The following is a 16,339-nucleotide window of genomic DNA, read 5'->3' on the forward strand; positions in this document are numbered from 1 at the left end:
CAAATTCAACTTCAATTCAGGGAGTTATTAATTTCAAAATTATATTAAACAAGTAAGAAAGTCGTAAGTTCGTGCGGAGCCGAACATTAAATACCCGGCGCAGGTACTAAGTATATGATTTTCACCTTTCCGAAAGCTACCGCTACAAGGTAAGCCGGTGTGTATCAATTTTGAGTAAATTAGCGTCCTTAAATTGCGAAATATTGAAGTTTCAAACATTTCTGAAATTTGCCGTTATATGAAAAGTGGTCGTAATTTTAATCTGATTCCAATAATTTTCAACGTTTTGCTTCTATGTGGCAAGCACAATAATCATACCGAGTTTGGTACAAATTAGAAGAACGGTTACCGAGATACATATATGCAATCATAAGTGGGCGGTGCCACGCCCATTTTCCAAAATTTTATCATAAACGTATTTCTTGGTAATGAATTGTTGCAAGTATCAATTTTGAGTAAATAAGCTTTAATATTTATTTATTTATCGAAGACATCGTATTTCTCCACATTACCGTTATATGGGAGGTAGGCGTGGTTATCGTCCGATTTTAAAAATTTTCGACCATTTGGTATGCTGTGGCAAGGCTAATAACTTTGGAAGAAATTGGTGTAGCGGTTACCAAGATATACATACATGTATCCATAAGTGGGCGTGGCTACGCCCATTTTCAAAAAATTTATAATATTATTATTTTTCGTCCAAAAATTATTGTAAATATCAATTTTGAGTGAATAATCTTCAGTGGTTACTAAAATATCGCAGTTTTCGTATTTCTGAAAATTACCGTTACATGGGAGGTAGGCGTGGTTATTGTCCGATTTTGCCCATTTTCAATACCCTCCGTCCTACGCCCGAAAGAAGTGCACGTACCAAGTTTCGTTAAGATATCTGAATTTTTACTCGAGTTATCGTGTGCACAGACGGACGGACGGACAGACAGTCACCGCTTAATCGATTTCTCTTTTCATTCTGATAATTTATGTATGTATACATTTGTCTATATCTATCTCGATTCGTTTTGCCTGTTACAAACAACCGTTATGTGAACAAAGTTATAATACCCTTGTGTACAAGTGCGCTCGGGTATAAAAATGGATGTCAAGAGGCTTAAAAAAGCTGTAGTTCTAATAAATTTTGAAAAGCGTTGCCACCTGTTTGAAAAGTCCAGTTTATATTAATCATACGCAAGCTATCTGAAGAATTAAAATATGGTTGCCTAACGAAATATTGTTAAGAAACCTTTAGTTTGCAAGTTTTGAATAATCTTTAAGTCTTTCACAAGGGTTGCCACCTTTTTTAAATATTAAATTCAATTATTTTAAATTAAGTTTTACAGTAAAAGACGCGCAATGGCCCTGGCGGTTGATTTATCGGTGGTGATTTGAGATTTATCCCTGCACAACTGAAACCTGGTGCCTCCGAATAAAGCTTTTACCGTTAACAATACATATTTTGAATATTAGCCAAAGTTGATTATAAATAAGATTTTTAGTAACAACTTAACTCCAGCGCCAACTGGCAAGTGAAATTGTGAAACTACACTATCCCGAGAGCCCTTCAAAAGCACACAAAAAACTTTGTTAAAATCGTTCTGGGCATTTAGGGCGATTTCACTCACAAACACACATACAAAAGAATTATATGTATGTGTTCGTACGGTGCCACGCCCTCTTTCCAAATAGCCCATTTTTCTCCATTAGTATAAGATTGATTTCATACATCGCCGGACCAAGTTCCAGTATTTTACCATGAACACTTCCAGAGATATGCAATATGAAAAAATCGGTTTGTATGGGAGTGCCATACATCGAAATTTTGTTTAGCCTATAACCATCCTAGGGACATCTGGGGCAGGTGTCTGAAATTTCAAAAAAATCGGTTCGGCCGTTTTCGAGCTTTGCGAACACATAAAAAACGGCTTTCAAAATATATATTAGTATAGAAGATTGGTATGAATCTAAATGGTTTTGAATATGTGTTACAATATGTATCACATAGGTTGCCATCTTTTTAAAAGGTTAAATTCAAACTATTCAATATTTTAAATGATTTATTATAATATGGGTATCAATCGAAATGGGTTTTCAAGGGCTTCATTTCAGTACTACATGTAAGAGGTTTCCATCTGTTTAAAATCTCAAATTCAGTTCAGGGGATACGTTAATTGAAAAAGTATGACAAAGAAAGTTTTAGTTTGAAAATATTTTTAAGATGGTTAAACAAATCTTAAACCACCTGTTTTTTAATTTAGTTTTCTTGAAATAAATTTTACTCAAATTTCATACACTCAGCGAAGCGGGTGATAAAACAGTAATAAAACACTCGATGGTTTTGCAAAAGTTAGCTCGTATTTTTATTTTATGGCCTTCACGGCCTAGGTAGTTTTCAAAAAAGTCTGAAAATAAATGTCTGAGCGAAATTAAAGTTTAAGACATATGTATATGGTAAAATTTCATGGGAGATATTTTTTCGTAGAACATTTTAACCCAATAGCTCCCGCCTGAGAAGGTTGTTTTTACGCTTACTTCAAGAAACCCCACAAAAAGCAAATTTGGAAGTTCGTTAGAGGATTGATATATTCTAGAAAATTATTGTTCGGAATATTTTACTAGGGGTCTTCTCAGGAAGAAACTTCATGCCACCAAGAATATGTATAATAACAGCATTTTTGGGGGTCGGCAGCGTATTCCGAAGGTGCCCTAAAACCACAAGAATTTTTATGTTACTCCATATTACCCAGATTGTTTGTGACCTTTGCTTGGACGATGTGGCTTTTAAAACCTGGTTAATAATATGTTTTAGAAACGAACGCTTAATCTAAAATCGACTTTGTTTAAGAGGTCGGCAAACGGTTTCGAAGATCGCGGGTTTTTTTTAATTTACACATCCCCTAAATTTTAACGATAACTATATATGTCTAAATTGCATACATATACATACATATGTATGTCTCAAAAAGAATCAAGATATTCGTAGCTTATGTAAAATAAATACCGCTATTATAGCAGAAGCATGGTTCTTTGAAATAAGCATAGTTTTGAATGGATAGGAAAATGTTGAAAAAATTCAAAAAAATACACCTTGCTAACTATATTTTTTATTAAAAAATTTATAAAAAATAAGGTAGCTCTACAAAAGATTTATAAATTGAAAATTTTATGAAAACGTCAATTTATAAAGCTTTTTAAACCAAATTTATTTGTTATGAATAAGGCCCATGATACAATAGAATAGAAGGTAGTTTCATTTATTGACATTCGTTGTTGTTGCCGCCTATTTGACTTTAAACAAGTTTACGACATTTAACTGAAATCATGCTACCAGATTGACTAGCAGGAAAATTTTTGTTTCTTGAAAAAGTTAAAATTTAGAGGTGGATTTTTCGCTAAAATACTGTCGATGGCTTAACCACTGGACTGACGAGGCTATATTTTCTAGCGCGGCCGAAGGCCACCAACGCGGAAAGGAGTTTTGCGCAAAAATACTGCTGCTGGCCTAACACGAGTTTAATTTTTTTTTTTGCGAAAATGCTAGGTTCACTACCTTCTTTTTGTATCATGAATAAGGCCATACAAATATAAACATCTGAGTACTATTCGTCATTATTTTCCCAACGAATTTAGATATTCGCTGGTATCCCGAATCAGGGGCAGCTCGATGGAATTAACATCATTGGAGGAGTTTGCTCTGCCTGGTAGTGTCCAGATCTTACAGCCATTCGTAAGTGGTGATCCAGGCGATTGCGACTGCGCTAATCGGCCAATCGTTAAATCGTTAAAGCATCATAAAGAAGACGTTATAATGAGTTGTTTTCCTATCAACACGTTCAAAAGTACAAGGCTCGAAAGATTAAATTCTGTTTTTATACTTTTATTTAAATTAAATATTAATGAATTTACAATTGTCGAACTAAATCGAATGCTTAAATATACTAAAAATACAAAGGTACGATAGTGCATGCCATGTTGTAATACTAATTAAATAAATACATGCGTCGATTTTGGGAGTGAGCGCCTTAAATAAAAACCTACAATATTTCTTTAAAAATTTTCTCTCAAACTAGGCTAACCTAAATTTTCCACAGATTCCAATTGAAGTGAAAATTCAATTCTGAAAATGTTTTACTCTATTAAAACTTTATCAATAGGAATGTTCGCAAAGAATTGATTGATATGCGTTATAAAAATTGGCGCCCATTGCTCGCGTGTGGCCGGTATGCCGACGCGTGTGATTTCGGGCAGATTCTCATTAACCAAATTCAAAATCATTGCATCTGAAAGAGAAGAAAAGCAAACGTTAACAAAATACATCTTCTTCTGAATAAAAGATTTCTGGTATTCACTAACTCAAATTACGATCGCTAAATATGCCATTGGCTATGATACGCGCATCGCCCACCGCCACATTAGCATTCAAACGTTGTAGCTTCAAACGGCGCCCCGCATCCGTCGTCTCTATCGAACCATCAGTTAAAATAGTGGCGCGTATGTTATCTGCATAATTATTGAAAGAGATAGTAAATAGTTAATCATTTAACGCAATCAACACTTGAATGCGCAACAAACCGATGGTGATGTTGAAGGGTCCCTTGGGCACCAACCGCAAGCCGCCGAATTTTACATCCGCCTTGAATTGGCCATTCGCTTTGATTCTCGGTATTTCAATGCTCAACTTAACAATGAACGCCTTCTCGGTGAAATTCGACAAGAATGTGTTGACCTTGAATTCGCTAATGCCATTAATGTACATATTCTTGATGAGCAGACCGCCTTGCACGCCTTCGTTGTCATAGCGGAAAATGCCGCGCCGATAGAAATACGGATCGATGGATGGCATGCCATACTGAGGTAGGCCAGCCTAAAAAGAGAGTCGATGAAAAGTAAGCAATAATGTTGAAAAAAGTGACAGCGGCTTTCCAAAGAAGTATGTACGTATGTGTGTATATATGTATGTGTGTATACTTACCTTCAGCTGAGGTACAATTTGTGTGAAGAGATTGCGAATGCATTCATTTTTGTTGGCATCTTTCAAGTTGCAAGGTGCGATCTCGAAGTTGGCATTGGCGTTGTTGACTTCGGATGGTACTGCAAAAAGAAAAATTAAAGGGAAAGGGGTTATTATAACAACTTTATTTTTTTTTTTTTTTTTTGCAACATTCACTCAACACAGAAGGTCATAAAAACTAACTTTGCTTTTATTACGATAGTATGATTTTATAAAATGATTAGAATAAAAATTTTACAAATTTTTTAAGTGCCCTCGTAGATATGCATGGTCACAACTTTTGCATAATCGTAATCGGTGACTTCCAAAACCCCTGAGTAACGATTTTCAAGCGAATCCGATGAATTTTACAAAAATGTGTCCGCCATATTGGATCCGCCATTTTGAATTTTGAAAAAATATTATCATATTCGTAATTAGCGACCCCGAAAACCCCCGAGTAATGAGTATCAAGCGAATCCGATGAATTTTTCCAAAAGGTCTCCGCCATATTGGTTTTCTGGGGTTATATCAAAACCCTGAACTGATGGGGTTAAATGGACCTCGGATTCGGATTCAGCGACCCCAAAAACATAAAGTACACATAGTGAGACCTTTGGGTCAGAACACAAATTTTTTTTTGTGTGGCTGTGTAATTATAGTATGTGTGGATGTAACTTTTTAAAATTATTTTCATATTTAGGAATGACTTTTTACAAGTAAGTTTTTATTTTTTTCCATTAGTTTGCGCGTAACAGTTTTAAAATTGTGGTTATTGAAAAAAGTAGAAGTATTTATTCCGTAGATGATAAAAAAAATACGCCGGAGTACGCTCATTTTATTTTTATAAAAATATCACAAGCCCTCACAAAAATTTACTACCCCCTTTGAACCTTTTTGGGAGTAATTGTATTTTGTTGACAGCTACCAAATAATCCATTCGCAACAGCTGATTGACAAATGAAAATATAAAAATACAAAAGCGAAACGATGAATCTCCAAATTTTTTATTTGCTACGAAACCTTTACAATATTTTCTATTACTATTATTTATTTCATGTGAATATTAAAATGTAAACATGATGTTTCATATCAAAGTGGATAAAACCATTTTTCGCAGGGGTCGGTAAATTTATATTTTTATTAATGCTACTATTTTTGCCTAAATAATTTTAAACCATCATATAATATTAACTTCCCACACCCCCAAATCAATTTTATATATGTTTGCGTACAGTGTTTTTGTTTTTAAAAATATTTGCAATGTTTTTCGTAATACATTTTTTTCCTTAATTTTTAATAGAAATATAGTTCATTCTGCATTAAATTTCATATTAATTAATGATTCAAAGTTTTTTACAAAATTTAGGAAAATTCTACAAATTTTTCACCAAAATTTTCAACTTTTAAACAAAATTTTAAAAAATTTTTTTGAGTATGCGGTTTTATAGCTCACTCAATTTCAAGTACAATAAAGTGCAAGTTTTAAGTGGCTATAAACTACCGTTGATTTTTGAGATTTTTTTCGCTGATGCTCTTCGATAGTTTCTCCCAAAAAAAAAAAAACTATCACGCATCCGTTATATGGACGATAGAGAGAAAATAAACTGAGTGCCCCATCTGCTGTCGTCGGGAAGATTCCAGTCATAGTTACACAGATCGAAACCGGTAGCTGAGCCAATAAACCAAGTAAGTAGGCTCTCACGCACCAATTTACTGCACGCGCGCCATCTTTTGAATATTTGCAATACAGTTTCAAGAATGACTCATAGGTATTCTATGACCTTTACCAGGCCACTTAAAAAGTTAGTTGCAAGTGCATCGTCGTGCCGCTCATTTTAAAAGTGTTGAGACGCTTGCAGCTAAGTCCATTCACTCCCGAATTAGATGTTTGTTTCAGATGACTTCCCCTAATCTTAATTCAAGGGTCAAATTTTGAAAACATTCATGCCAAATTCGGACATTCACCTTTGCGTCATTCTGCGCTGTGGTCGACCTTAAAGTTGTCTAAGCACGTCTGCAAAACACACTCGCACATACAAACATATACATGTACAAATAGAAATGTGCTGACTCATCAAATTCATTGCAATCGCCTTGGACAACCATGGTCTACTGCACCACAAAATACTGTGTGGGATTTTCTAAAATTTTTATACAAACTACAAAAAAATATTAATAACTTAAAGAAGTAAATGCAACATAAAAAATAAATGTGCATTTTATAGATTGTGTGCTGTTTTTAATACTAGTAGCCTTTATGTACTATGTAGATGTGTATGTATGTATGTATGCGCGCGGTCTACTGACCAACAAGCCAATAGACCACCGCTGCAAATGTTTTAAATGATATTTTGTAATAATCTGGTAATTTAACGACTGTTTTGCACAAAAACAAAAAAGATTGTTTTGCTATTGTAGTTATTGTTTGTTTCAGTCCATCTATGCACATTGCAGCAATTGTAATAGAGCATACTCTGCATTTTGTACCAAAGCTCGCACCTACTATGAGAATGAAAATGAGAAGTGGTTGCCGGCGTTTGTGTTGCCATCGGTATTTTGGTTGAAAATAACCGATTTGTCGCCACAAGTATTAATTAACAGTTGCGAAGCGTTGACACTATCATTGAACTGCTGAGATACATAAGTACATATTGTGAGTAAAATATGAAAAAAAAATATATATATTTAATTTATTGATTTTAGTTTAGTTTATCTTGATTTTGTATTGTTTAAATATTTGTTTTATTTACTTATAGTTTCCCTTATTGTTTTAGTTTTAATCGAAAACGCTTTTCCATTATGTCTGAGCATAATTCAGTAATTATGCACATACCTACTATTTATGTACATTAGCCTGCATAACTGCTCATACAAACAAAAATCATTACAGTCTTTCCTTTGGAATTATAATAAAAGCTATTGTATTTTAATACTTCCGCCAAAATATTTCGGAAAATATTAAGATTTACGTGAGCGAGACCGATTTGAAAATACCTGCAAAAATGGGGTTTTTTTTCATGAATAAAAATAGTTTTTTAAAAGTATTTTTTGAAAAAAAAAATCATAATTATGAGATGTTTGATGTTGTTTTTGAACTTTTTTCAAAGAATGGTTTAATGCCCAATGTCCACTAGGCATTGAAATGACACGATTATTTTTAATGCTTAACTTTGTAATTTGTCATTTTTGCCATTAAATGCCTAGTGGAAATCCAGCATAAGAAAACTTGAATAACTTAGCGAAAACTTTACCCATTTAGACCTATGACCTACCATTGGAAAGTTATTTTCTCACCCTTTTTATTTCTTTGCAAATACATTCATTCACCTTTGATTTTTTTTTTTTTTGCAAACAACAACACATCTTAATTAAACTAAGAATGACGCTCGTTCGTCATACCTTTCTCTTTCATACTTTGAATGAGTTTATTTGCAAAGGAACAATTAGGGTGAGAAAATACGTTTCCAACGATACCTCATAAGTCTAAACCGGTGTAGTTTTGGCTAAGTTATTTAAGTTTTTCTTAAACCTATCTTTGAAAAATGATAAAAAAAACAGCATCAAAAATCTTATTATTATGATTCCGTTGAAAGAAAAATTTTATATTTCTATGGCGATTTTTTTCAGCTTAAACTTTGTTGTAATCCGAGGTAAGTTTTCTCAAAAAGTACTTTAAGAAACCATTTTTATTCATAAAAAAAAATCCAATTTTGGAGGTATTTTCAAATCGGCCCAGTTCACGTAAATCTTAGTATTTTTCCGAAATGTTTTGGTGGTGCAGACTAGAGGACTGCATGAATTCATTCAAACTTCTAGCCAAACAGAGTACAATGGATTTGAATATTTTACTTCACATGTAAAACACTCAGCGTTTGGAATTTTGTGAGTTATGAATATACATTTTGTTTTAAATTTTCTACCTTCAAATTAGGGCTGTGCGATTATTCGATTACTCGACCAATGTGGTTAATCAGTTTTCCGGTTAATCAATTACTCGATTAATCAAGATTTTGATTACTCAAAACGATGATTAATCGAGTTACTTGATATATGATTACTCAAAAAAATTAATTTTGCTCGTTAAATGAGTTTGCTTTGGAAAATGCTTATTTTCTTTCTTACATTCTGTACATGAAAAAATTATTTTTTGAAAATAGAAACGTTGTTTTCAAAGTATCAAGGAACTTCAACTGCTTTATATGTAAACAGTACTTTGAAATGTTGACTACTCATTTTACTCATAATGTTGATTAATCACAAAGCAAATTACTCATATATTTTTGTTTTTGGTTAATCAAAATCTTGGTTACTCGAGTAATTGAACTTTTGAGTAATCATAATTTCCAATTAATCGAATAATTGAGTTATTTACTTTATGATTAACTAAAATTTTTAATAATCAATTAATCGCACAGCCCTACTTCAAATGGAAAAATGTGAATGAGTGAATGGAAAACATTCAAATCATTCAAACTCATTTCGGTAAAAGTTTTTTTCTACAAACAAGTTTTTTTCGTATGTAATAGGAGCGCAGCAATAAATACATACATATGTTTGTACATATGTGCATAGAAAAAATATTTTTGGATATTCATACAAAAAATTGTCATTTATTTCAATTCAATTTATTTTCATTTTGTTTGAATATTGTAATGTCGACACAAATATCGGAACAGCTATTCACTCAAATTCAAAAAAATGTGAAGCCAAAATCATTCACTCGTTTTGTATATGAATAATTCATATGCCGTTTTGAATGCATTCATGCAGCCCTCTAGTGCAGATTAATGTACATACAATTTATTTTTGTATCTAAATTTATGTGTACATACATACATACATTCGTACATAAATATATGTTTGTACGAAAATCGCAAAGCTTATACCCATTTTATGCCACTCCAGTTTCCTATTACGAGTACACCAAATTTTATTTTATCTTTTTTTTTTTGTAACTGAACTTGACCCAGATAAAGCGCTTCAAATGGTCACATAAGCGCAAAACATGGCCACATAAAAAGGTTAATGAAAACAGTTCAATTGCACGTCAACATACATACCTACATACCAAACATATGTACATATGTACGCACATAGACTCATTAATGTTTCAAGATCTCACTTGTTCATACAAGGTAAAATGTTCGCGAATTTGGAGTAAAATTTGACTCATATAACTGCTTTGGCATATTGACATTTTTCGTCTTACGTAAACTCACCCGAAAGGTGAAAATTGTAGTTATTTTTTTTCACTTCTTGGTCATGAAAATTTTTTATTTGAATTAAAAATTAAAGAGAAAAACAATTATTAGCGCACATTTTGCCAAGAGCTTGGCCGTATATTTCCTTATATTTGTTAAGATTAGATTTATTATTCAGAAATCAGTAATTTCGCACTGCAAATACACACATTAACGACGCAATAGCTCTGCTTCGTGCGCTTTTCTCTTGCACTATTCACCCAATTATACAGTTACCCATTTATTATACAACAAATCTAAACACTAGTACATATGTATATCCATAGCTGAGGTTCATAATGGAAAAAAAAATGCGAAAAGCATACTCACATCTCATTGCATTGCGTTTTGCACAACTGTGCTTTTGCATAAATACAATTAAACAGTGCATAACGGCATTAGTTTATATTTTATTGGAAATTCCATTGAAGGCTTAAATCGGTTAGTGCCATCGATGGGGCTTCATAAAGGCTACGGCTGTTATTCGTTTATGCTATTTGTTGCTAAAAAAATAAAGAAAAACCATTTGATAGGGAGATAAAAGTTATTGAAGGCAAAGAATACTAGTTTTAACGCAACTACCGCATTACGTCCGCATGCGCACAAATGAGCAAGCTGGTATTTATACGTACACACATATGAGTAGGTACCTGGTGATTTTTAATAAATATTTGCACGATTTTTAAAGTAAAATTTTTTTGTTATTTTTTTTTTTTCATAAAAATATGGTTGACGCTTTAACCAAAACCATACATATATTTAAATTCAACTTTCAAACTTTATAGAGCTTAGAAAGTTTAACAAATTGTCATTAAAAAATGTTGAGCTTTTTAATCTGATTTTTTAGATATTTATGCAGTTTGGTAGCTCATTAAATTTTACTATAATAATTTAATTTGTAATATTTTTTTTTTTGCTGACGGCTTTTGCGAGTTTTTTTTCTAATAAAAGTGCAATTTATAAAAACTGGCGTTGATTCTTTTTTTTAATTTTCTTTGCAAACGGTCTTGTGCATTTTCTTCCATAAGAAATTCATGCTTGCATGGAAAAAAGTACAGATTAATTTAATTTACGATTTAAAAAAAAAAATTCTAAAAAATCAGATTAACGGCTCTATTCTGTATCAGTTACACATTCTTGTCACAGTTTTCATTACGGAAAAATATATGAAAAAATTTAAATTTGACAGTAAAAACATTTTTGTCACCAATACAGAATTGGGCTATAAAAAGCTCAAAAGTCTGAATGTTTGATTTATATGGTTTTAAATAAAGAATTAACCATATTTTTATGAAAAAATAACAAACACAATTGTTGCTTTAAAAACCTTGCAAATATTTAACAAAAATCACCTTGTACTCATTTATGCTCCCCACTGTATGTGTATTTCAGCACAAGCAATAGTGGAATTCATGAAACGTCGCAAAGTTGTTGCAAATGTTACATTTTTTTCAAAATTTGCCACTTAAATTTACTTAAATTTTTCAACTTTTTTTTTTTAATTTTATTTGATTTATATAATTAGTTTTACTTTTTTTTACATTTGTTTTATTTTATTTGATTTTTTTTTTTATTATTAGTTAAATTTAATTTTTAGAGTGTAATTTTACTAAAAAAAGTCAAAAACAACTAATTAAAACCAACTTTAAAAAATATTCTACTGGCCGTTGGATTCTGTCAAGGCACAATTTTGATCAGATCAATTGCGGCGTTAATCCGGCTCAACGTTGCCGTCTGTCTATGCTTTAAGACTTCCAATAATAATACCACATCGTTAATTTTACCATTCTTTAATATTAATTTAATTGCAACACCAGGTTTTTGGGGACATATAAAAAATGGTTAATATTAAAAAATAATTTAAAAAAATACATGGAAAACTTTGGGGGCTTTAAATAAATCTTTAATTATTTATTATTTAAACACTTTTTTTTAAGGTTAAAGTAAATCTTTTTTTGGTTTCAAAATAAAAACAAAAACGGCGAAATATTTGTTTGGAACAATCCTAGGGGTGTGAGCATTATAATTCCGAATTTACTTTTTTTTTACCACCCTAATGCATACACTCATGCCACTATGGTCATACCATGGCACTGCTGTCAGCACATAAATTGGCTGACAGTAAGAGGCAGAAACCGTAGTAAAAGATTACTCAATTTTTCGTGCGCATGCGCTGACAGCTTTTATTTCATTTACAATATTTGCGTTAGCTTTCGTGTTTTGTTTTTTTTATTCCGCTTTGGATGTTTATTTGTTATATTTTCGACAACTTTTATTTACACTTTTCATAGACTAGATTATCTGTATGTATGTATGTATGTAATTGTGTGTCACTTTAAACTAGCGCAAGGTGCTCGCTGTTAACTCTGGGGTACTAAAAAGCATTCACACTTGCTACATTAAATACGTTCCGCTCCTCTAAATCTATAATTTGATGACAAATTGTTGTAGGTCAGTACGGTTTTTTAAATATTTTTTGGCTGCTTCTCTTCTTCTCTTCTCCTTCTCCTTCACTTCACATTCGTCTCGTAAATGTGTCTTTTTATTTCTTTTCTTAGCTTCTTATAGTTTTTCTAACTTTTTCATTTAGCTTCGCTTGCTGTGTTGTAGGCCATTTTAATATTTACGTTGGCCTCTCTCAGCGGGTTTACCTATGGACACAGCTAGAAACTTTAACACATTTTTTCGCAATGTTTTTAAGTTAGAAAAATTAATAAACGCCGAGAAGATTGTGCCGAAACTGACAAGTTTAATGGGTTGGAGTTGTACAAATTTTCTACGTAACCAGTTTTGTTATTTTTTTTTTTTTTGTTCGTATGTAATGTTTACATTTGCTTGTATTTCTTTTATTTAATATCCGTTTAAAAATTTTACGCAAACGTTTGCACGCTTAATAAGTTATTTAAATATTTCTTTTGTATATAAATTGTTGGTAATAAATTTACTAATGGAACGATAAATGAAAATTTTAACAGGGATGTCCCTTTTACTTTTCATAACTTCTCGTATTTTTGATTGAATAACTATTGATGTTTAGATTAAATGAAAATCGAAATAATTGTGACGTAGCCTTCAGAATTGATTCTTCGTGATTTTTAGTTACAATTCGAATTATGAATTTATGCTAAAAAATTTGTGGAGCTTCAATTTTGTCTTTATGTGATTAATTGCAGATCAAATAGTTCCCAAATTTTCGATTTTAAATTAATTTATTCGATATGGTATAGCAAAACAAGAGACATAGCGACGTAGAAGGATCTATACCCCGAAGGCCTCCCTAATAAAAGTTAAAGGAACCGAATTCCCAATTCTAAGAAGTTCAACTGTTTAACCAAAAACCGGACAAGCACATTGAATGGTCTCCGATGTTTGATCGTCCTCAAGGCAATGCAGGTGCGCGCTTGGACACTTATGACCGGTGCCATGAGGAAGTTTTGTTGTGTATTTCGCTGTCAAAACGGTCAAAATATTATTAATCCGATAAGAGAGAGCCCAAGTGGCCGCTTGGCGCTCTGAAAATATAACTATGAGCGCGCCCTTTAAAAAAAAAAAAAATTCGAAAAAACCTGATTAAAAAGTTGAAAATTTTGATGAAGATTTTACTGAATTTTCGCGAGTTTTGCACAAAGTTTAGGAATTATATTTTTATTTTTTTTTTTTTTGTTGCTGAATGAACCATATTTTTATACAAAATTGGCGGAAAAATATTAGAATAAAAATTGTTGCATATATTGTGAAAAATTTGCTGTGCCTAGTTTCTCTAATATTTATGTATGCTTCTACTGTATATACAGTGACCCAAACAAGTGACCACGTGTTGATTTTTGATTGATTGATAGAAGGTTTAACAAAATCCATACACATAAATAAAAATTTGGAACTGTATATAAAATTTAGGAAAATTTAACAAATTTGCATTAAAGTTTTTAATCTGAATTTTTACAAATTTTATGATATGCCGTTTTATAGCCCATACAATTTTAGTCTAATTTTACGCGGCGATTTTTAATATATTTTTTTTATTATTACGATTTTTGCTGTTTTTTCCACATAATCATGAATTTCTTATGAAATGAAATGCGGGAGACCGTTCTCAACAAAATCTCAAAAAAATCAAGGCAAGTTTTTGTAAATTGCACTTGTTATATTAAAAAAAAAATAATAATTAAAAATAAGAATTTTCAAAGCTGGTCAAAATATTGCACTCCTATTATTTTGTGAATAAATGTACTTACATACAAACTTGCATAACGGATTATTAGGTAGGGAATATTAAAAAGGAACTCAGGGTAAAACCTTTCATAGGAGTAAACGAAATATTACTCAGGTACCTGAATAACGATTGCTGTTGAGCAGCAGAAAATGGCCGGACTTGGGCATATCAAACTTGAAACCGGTCATCTCTTTTCTGCACACAAAGCATACATAGGTTAGGTGTGAAAGCGACAAGGTTATAATTGCATACAAGCTCAAACTTGTACCAAATGTGTCACTTAAACAAAATACTCGAACGCGAAAAGCTGCCGAATAACAAACGCAACAATTTTTTCTCATGAAAGTTCGTACAAATGTTTTTAATTTATTAGTTAGTTGAAAATTTATCCCCTCAGTTTTAGGAATTTAAATATACTATAGCATAAGGAGCTAATTGATTATTTTCGTAGCTCTTTCTCCGTCCTCCACCGAGGCGGCATTCAATTTTACCTCGATTTTTACACCTTTAAGCCTAGAAATATCAAGGACGTCTAAAAAAAGAAACACAATTTAATTTTGGTCATGTCTTAACATGTATATATGAAATACCATTTTTGTCGCATATTTACAACCGTTACCTGCCTTTTCTTTGTAATGCTGTTTGTCACAAAATGTCAATTCAAGGGCGACAAAGGGTATTTATGACTTGTTTTTTTATCTTAAAATACTCATTTGTAAGTTGGCGAGATATTGCATATGTAACTAGTATTTTTGATGCTAGTCTTGTTTTTCGCACACGCTAATATTCTCGGCTGTTCAAAACAACAAAATGTGATGTTTTTCAAGTGGCTAAATTACGTTACATCCGATTTACCTGCCGCGCTGTTTACGCTTCGTTCATTGGTCATTTTCCTTAGAGCCAGCCTTAAATCGTTAATCACCAATGCTACCTACATATTTATTTTGCACGCAGCATCAGGATATTCTGAAAACAACAGGATCTTCTTAAATGCCTGGCAATGTCGCTACAAAAATCAGTGCTAATACGGTTAACGAGCTGTCATGAGTTAGGTGCGGAAGATCGCAGTGGTTCTTTTAATTTGCTGCTTTAATTAATCGCTAGCGATAATGCCAAACTGCGGAAAAGAATCATCGATCGATACATCAGCGCTGAAAATTGTAGCGGAAGAAACCGAAGCAGAAATTGTATACCTTCATAAAAAGTTTGATAAAGGCCGTCGCGATTCAGTTACTTACAGTAGTGGTACGCGTACGCCATCGCCAGACAATTTTGAGACAGTTACTTGTTTAAGTAACAATGGCGCCAATATACCACCATCTCCTACAGAATGTGCAGCAACCGTTGCCAAATCAATCGTGAAGTGGAACAGTGGAGGCAATTCAGCAGCAAAGGAAAATATTTTCATTACAATTAGTGATGATTCGGATTCATCGAATGACTCGATTACGACTACGATTTCCACAACTATTGAAGTAGAAGAGCAACCTTTTCGTAGTATTAAGCGCCGATTGAGATGTCAATCTACGTCATCGCGTTTTGCGAAAATTATGAGATATCTTACCTCGAAAGAGTCGGACTTTTAAATGAATTAATAATACTAATATAGTGACGCATCGCACAATGTTCTAGTGTTGGGCCGAGTTTCTCCTCCGATTTGTGGCGTGTGCCTTGATGTTGTCGTACAAAAGGGAGGCACCTGCAGTTCTACGTCGATTTATATGAAAAGCTGTTTTTCATGGCCTGCCGAGGAGCGACCGCTATTAGAAAAAACATTTTTGTTTTATTTTTTTATGTTGGTCGGAAATTGGGCTTGAGCCCAGGCTCTGCGGAATGGTAGCGCGCACTGCTAACCATTAATGACTTTAATAACATAATATTATTAAAATATCAAAATTT

At 32.5% G+C, this 16,339-nt stretch overlaps 1 protein-coding gene across 1 annotated transcript in view; it reads right to left on the reverse strand.

The window, feature by feature from the left end:
* Nucleotides 1-3,850: 3,850 nt before the first annotated feature.
* The window catches only part of LOC118735888, a 16,592-nt gene continuing 4,103 nt past the window's right edge, over nucleotides 3,851-16,339 (reverse strand). The window contains exons 3-6 of the mRNA XM_036465909.1: nucleotides 4,967-5,085; nucleotides 4,567-4,858; nucleotides 4,348-4,494; nucleotides 3,851-4,274 (exon numbers count right to left, since the gene is read on the reverse strand). Of these exons, the coding sequence (XP_036321802.1) occupies nucleotides 4,123-4,274; nucleotides 4,348-4,494; nucleotides 4,567-4,858; nucleotides 4,967-5,085 (710 nt within the window). The 3' untranslated portion in view covers nucleotides 3,851-4,122. The remainder of the gene's footprint in view (nucleotides 4,275-4,347; nucleotides 4,495-4,566; nucleotides 4,859-4,966; nucleotides 5,086-16,339) is intronic.

Source organism: Rhagoletis pomonella, unplaced genomic scaffold (assembly GCF_013731165.1).
Source record: "Rhagoletis pomonella isolate Grant_MI unplaced genomic scaffold, Rhpom_1.0 Rhpom_scaffold_00003, whole genome shotgun sequence".
Taxonomy (NCBI): domain Eukaryota; kingdom Metazoa; phylum Arthropoda; class Insecta; order Diptera; family Tephritidae; genus Rhagoletis; species Rhagoletis pomonella.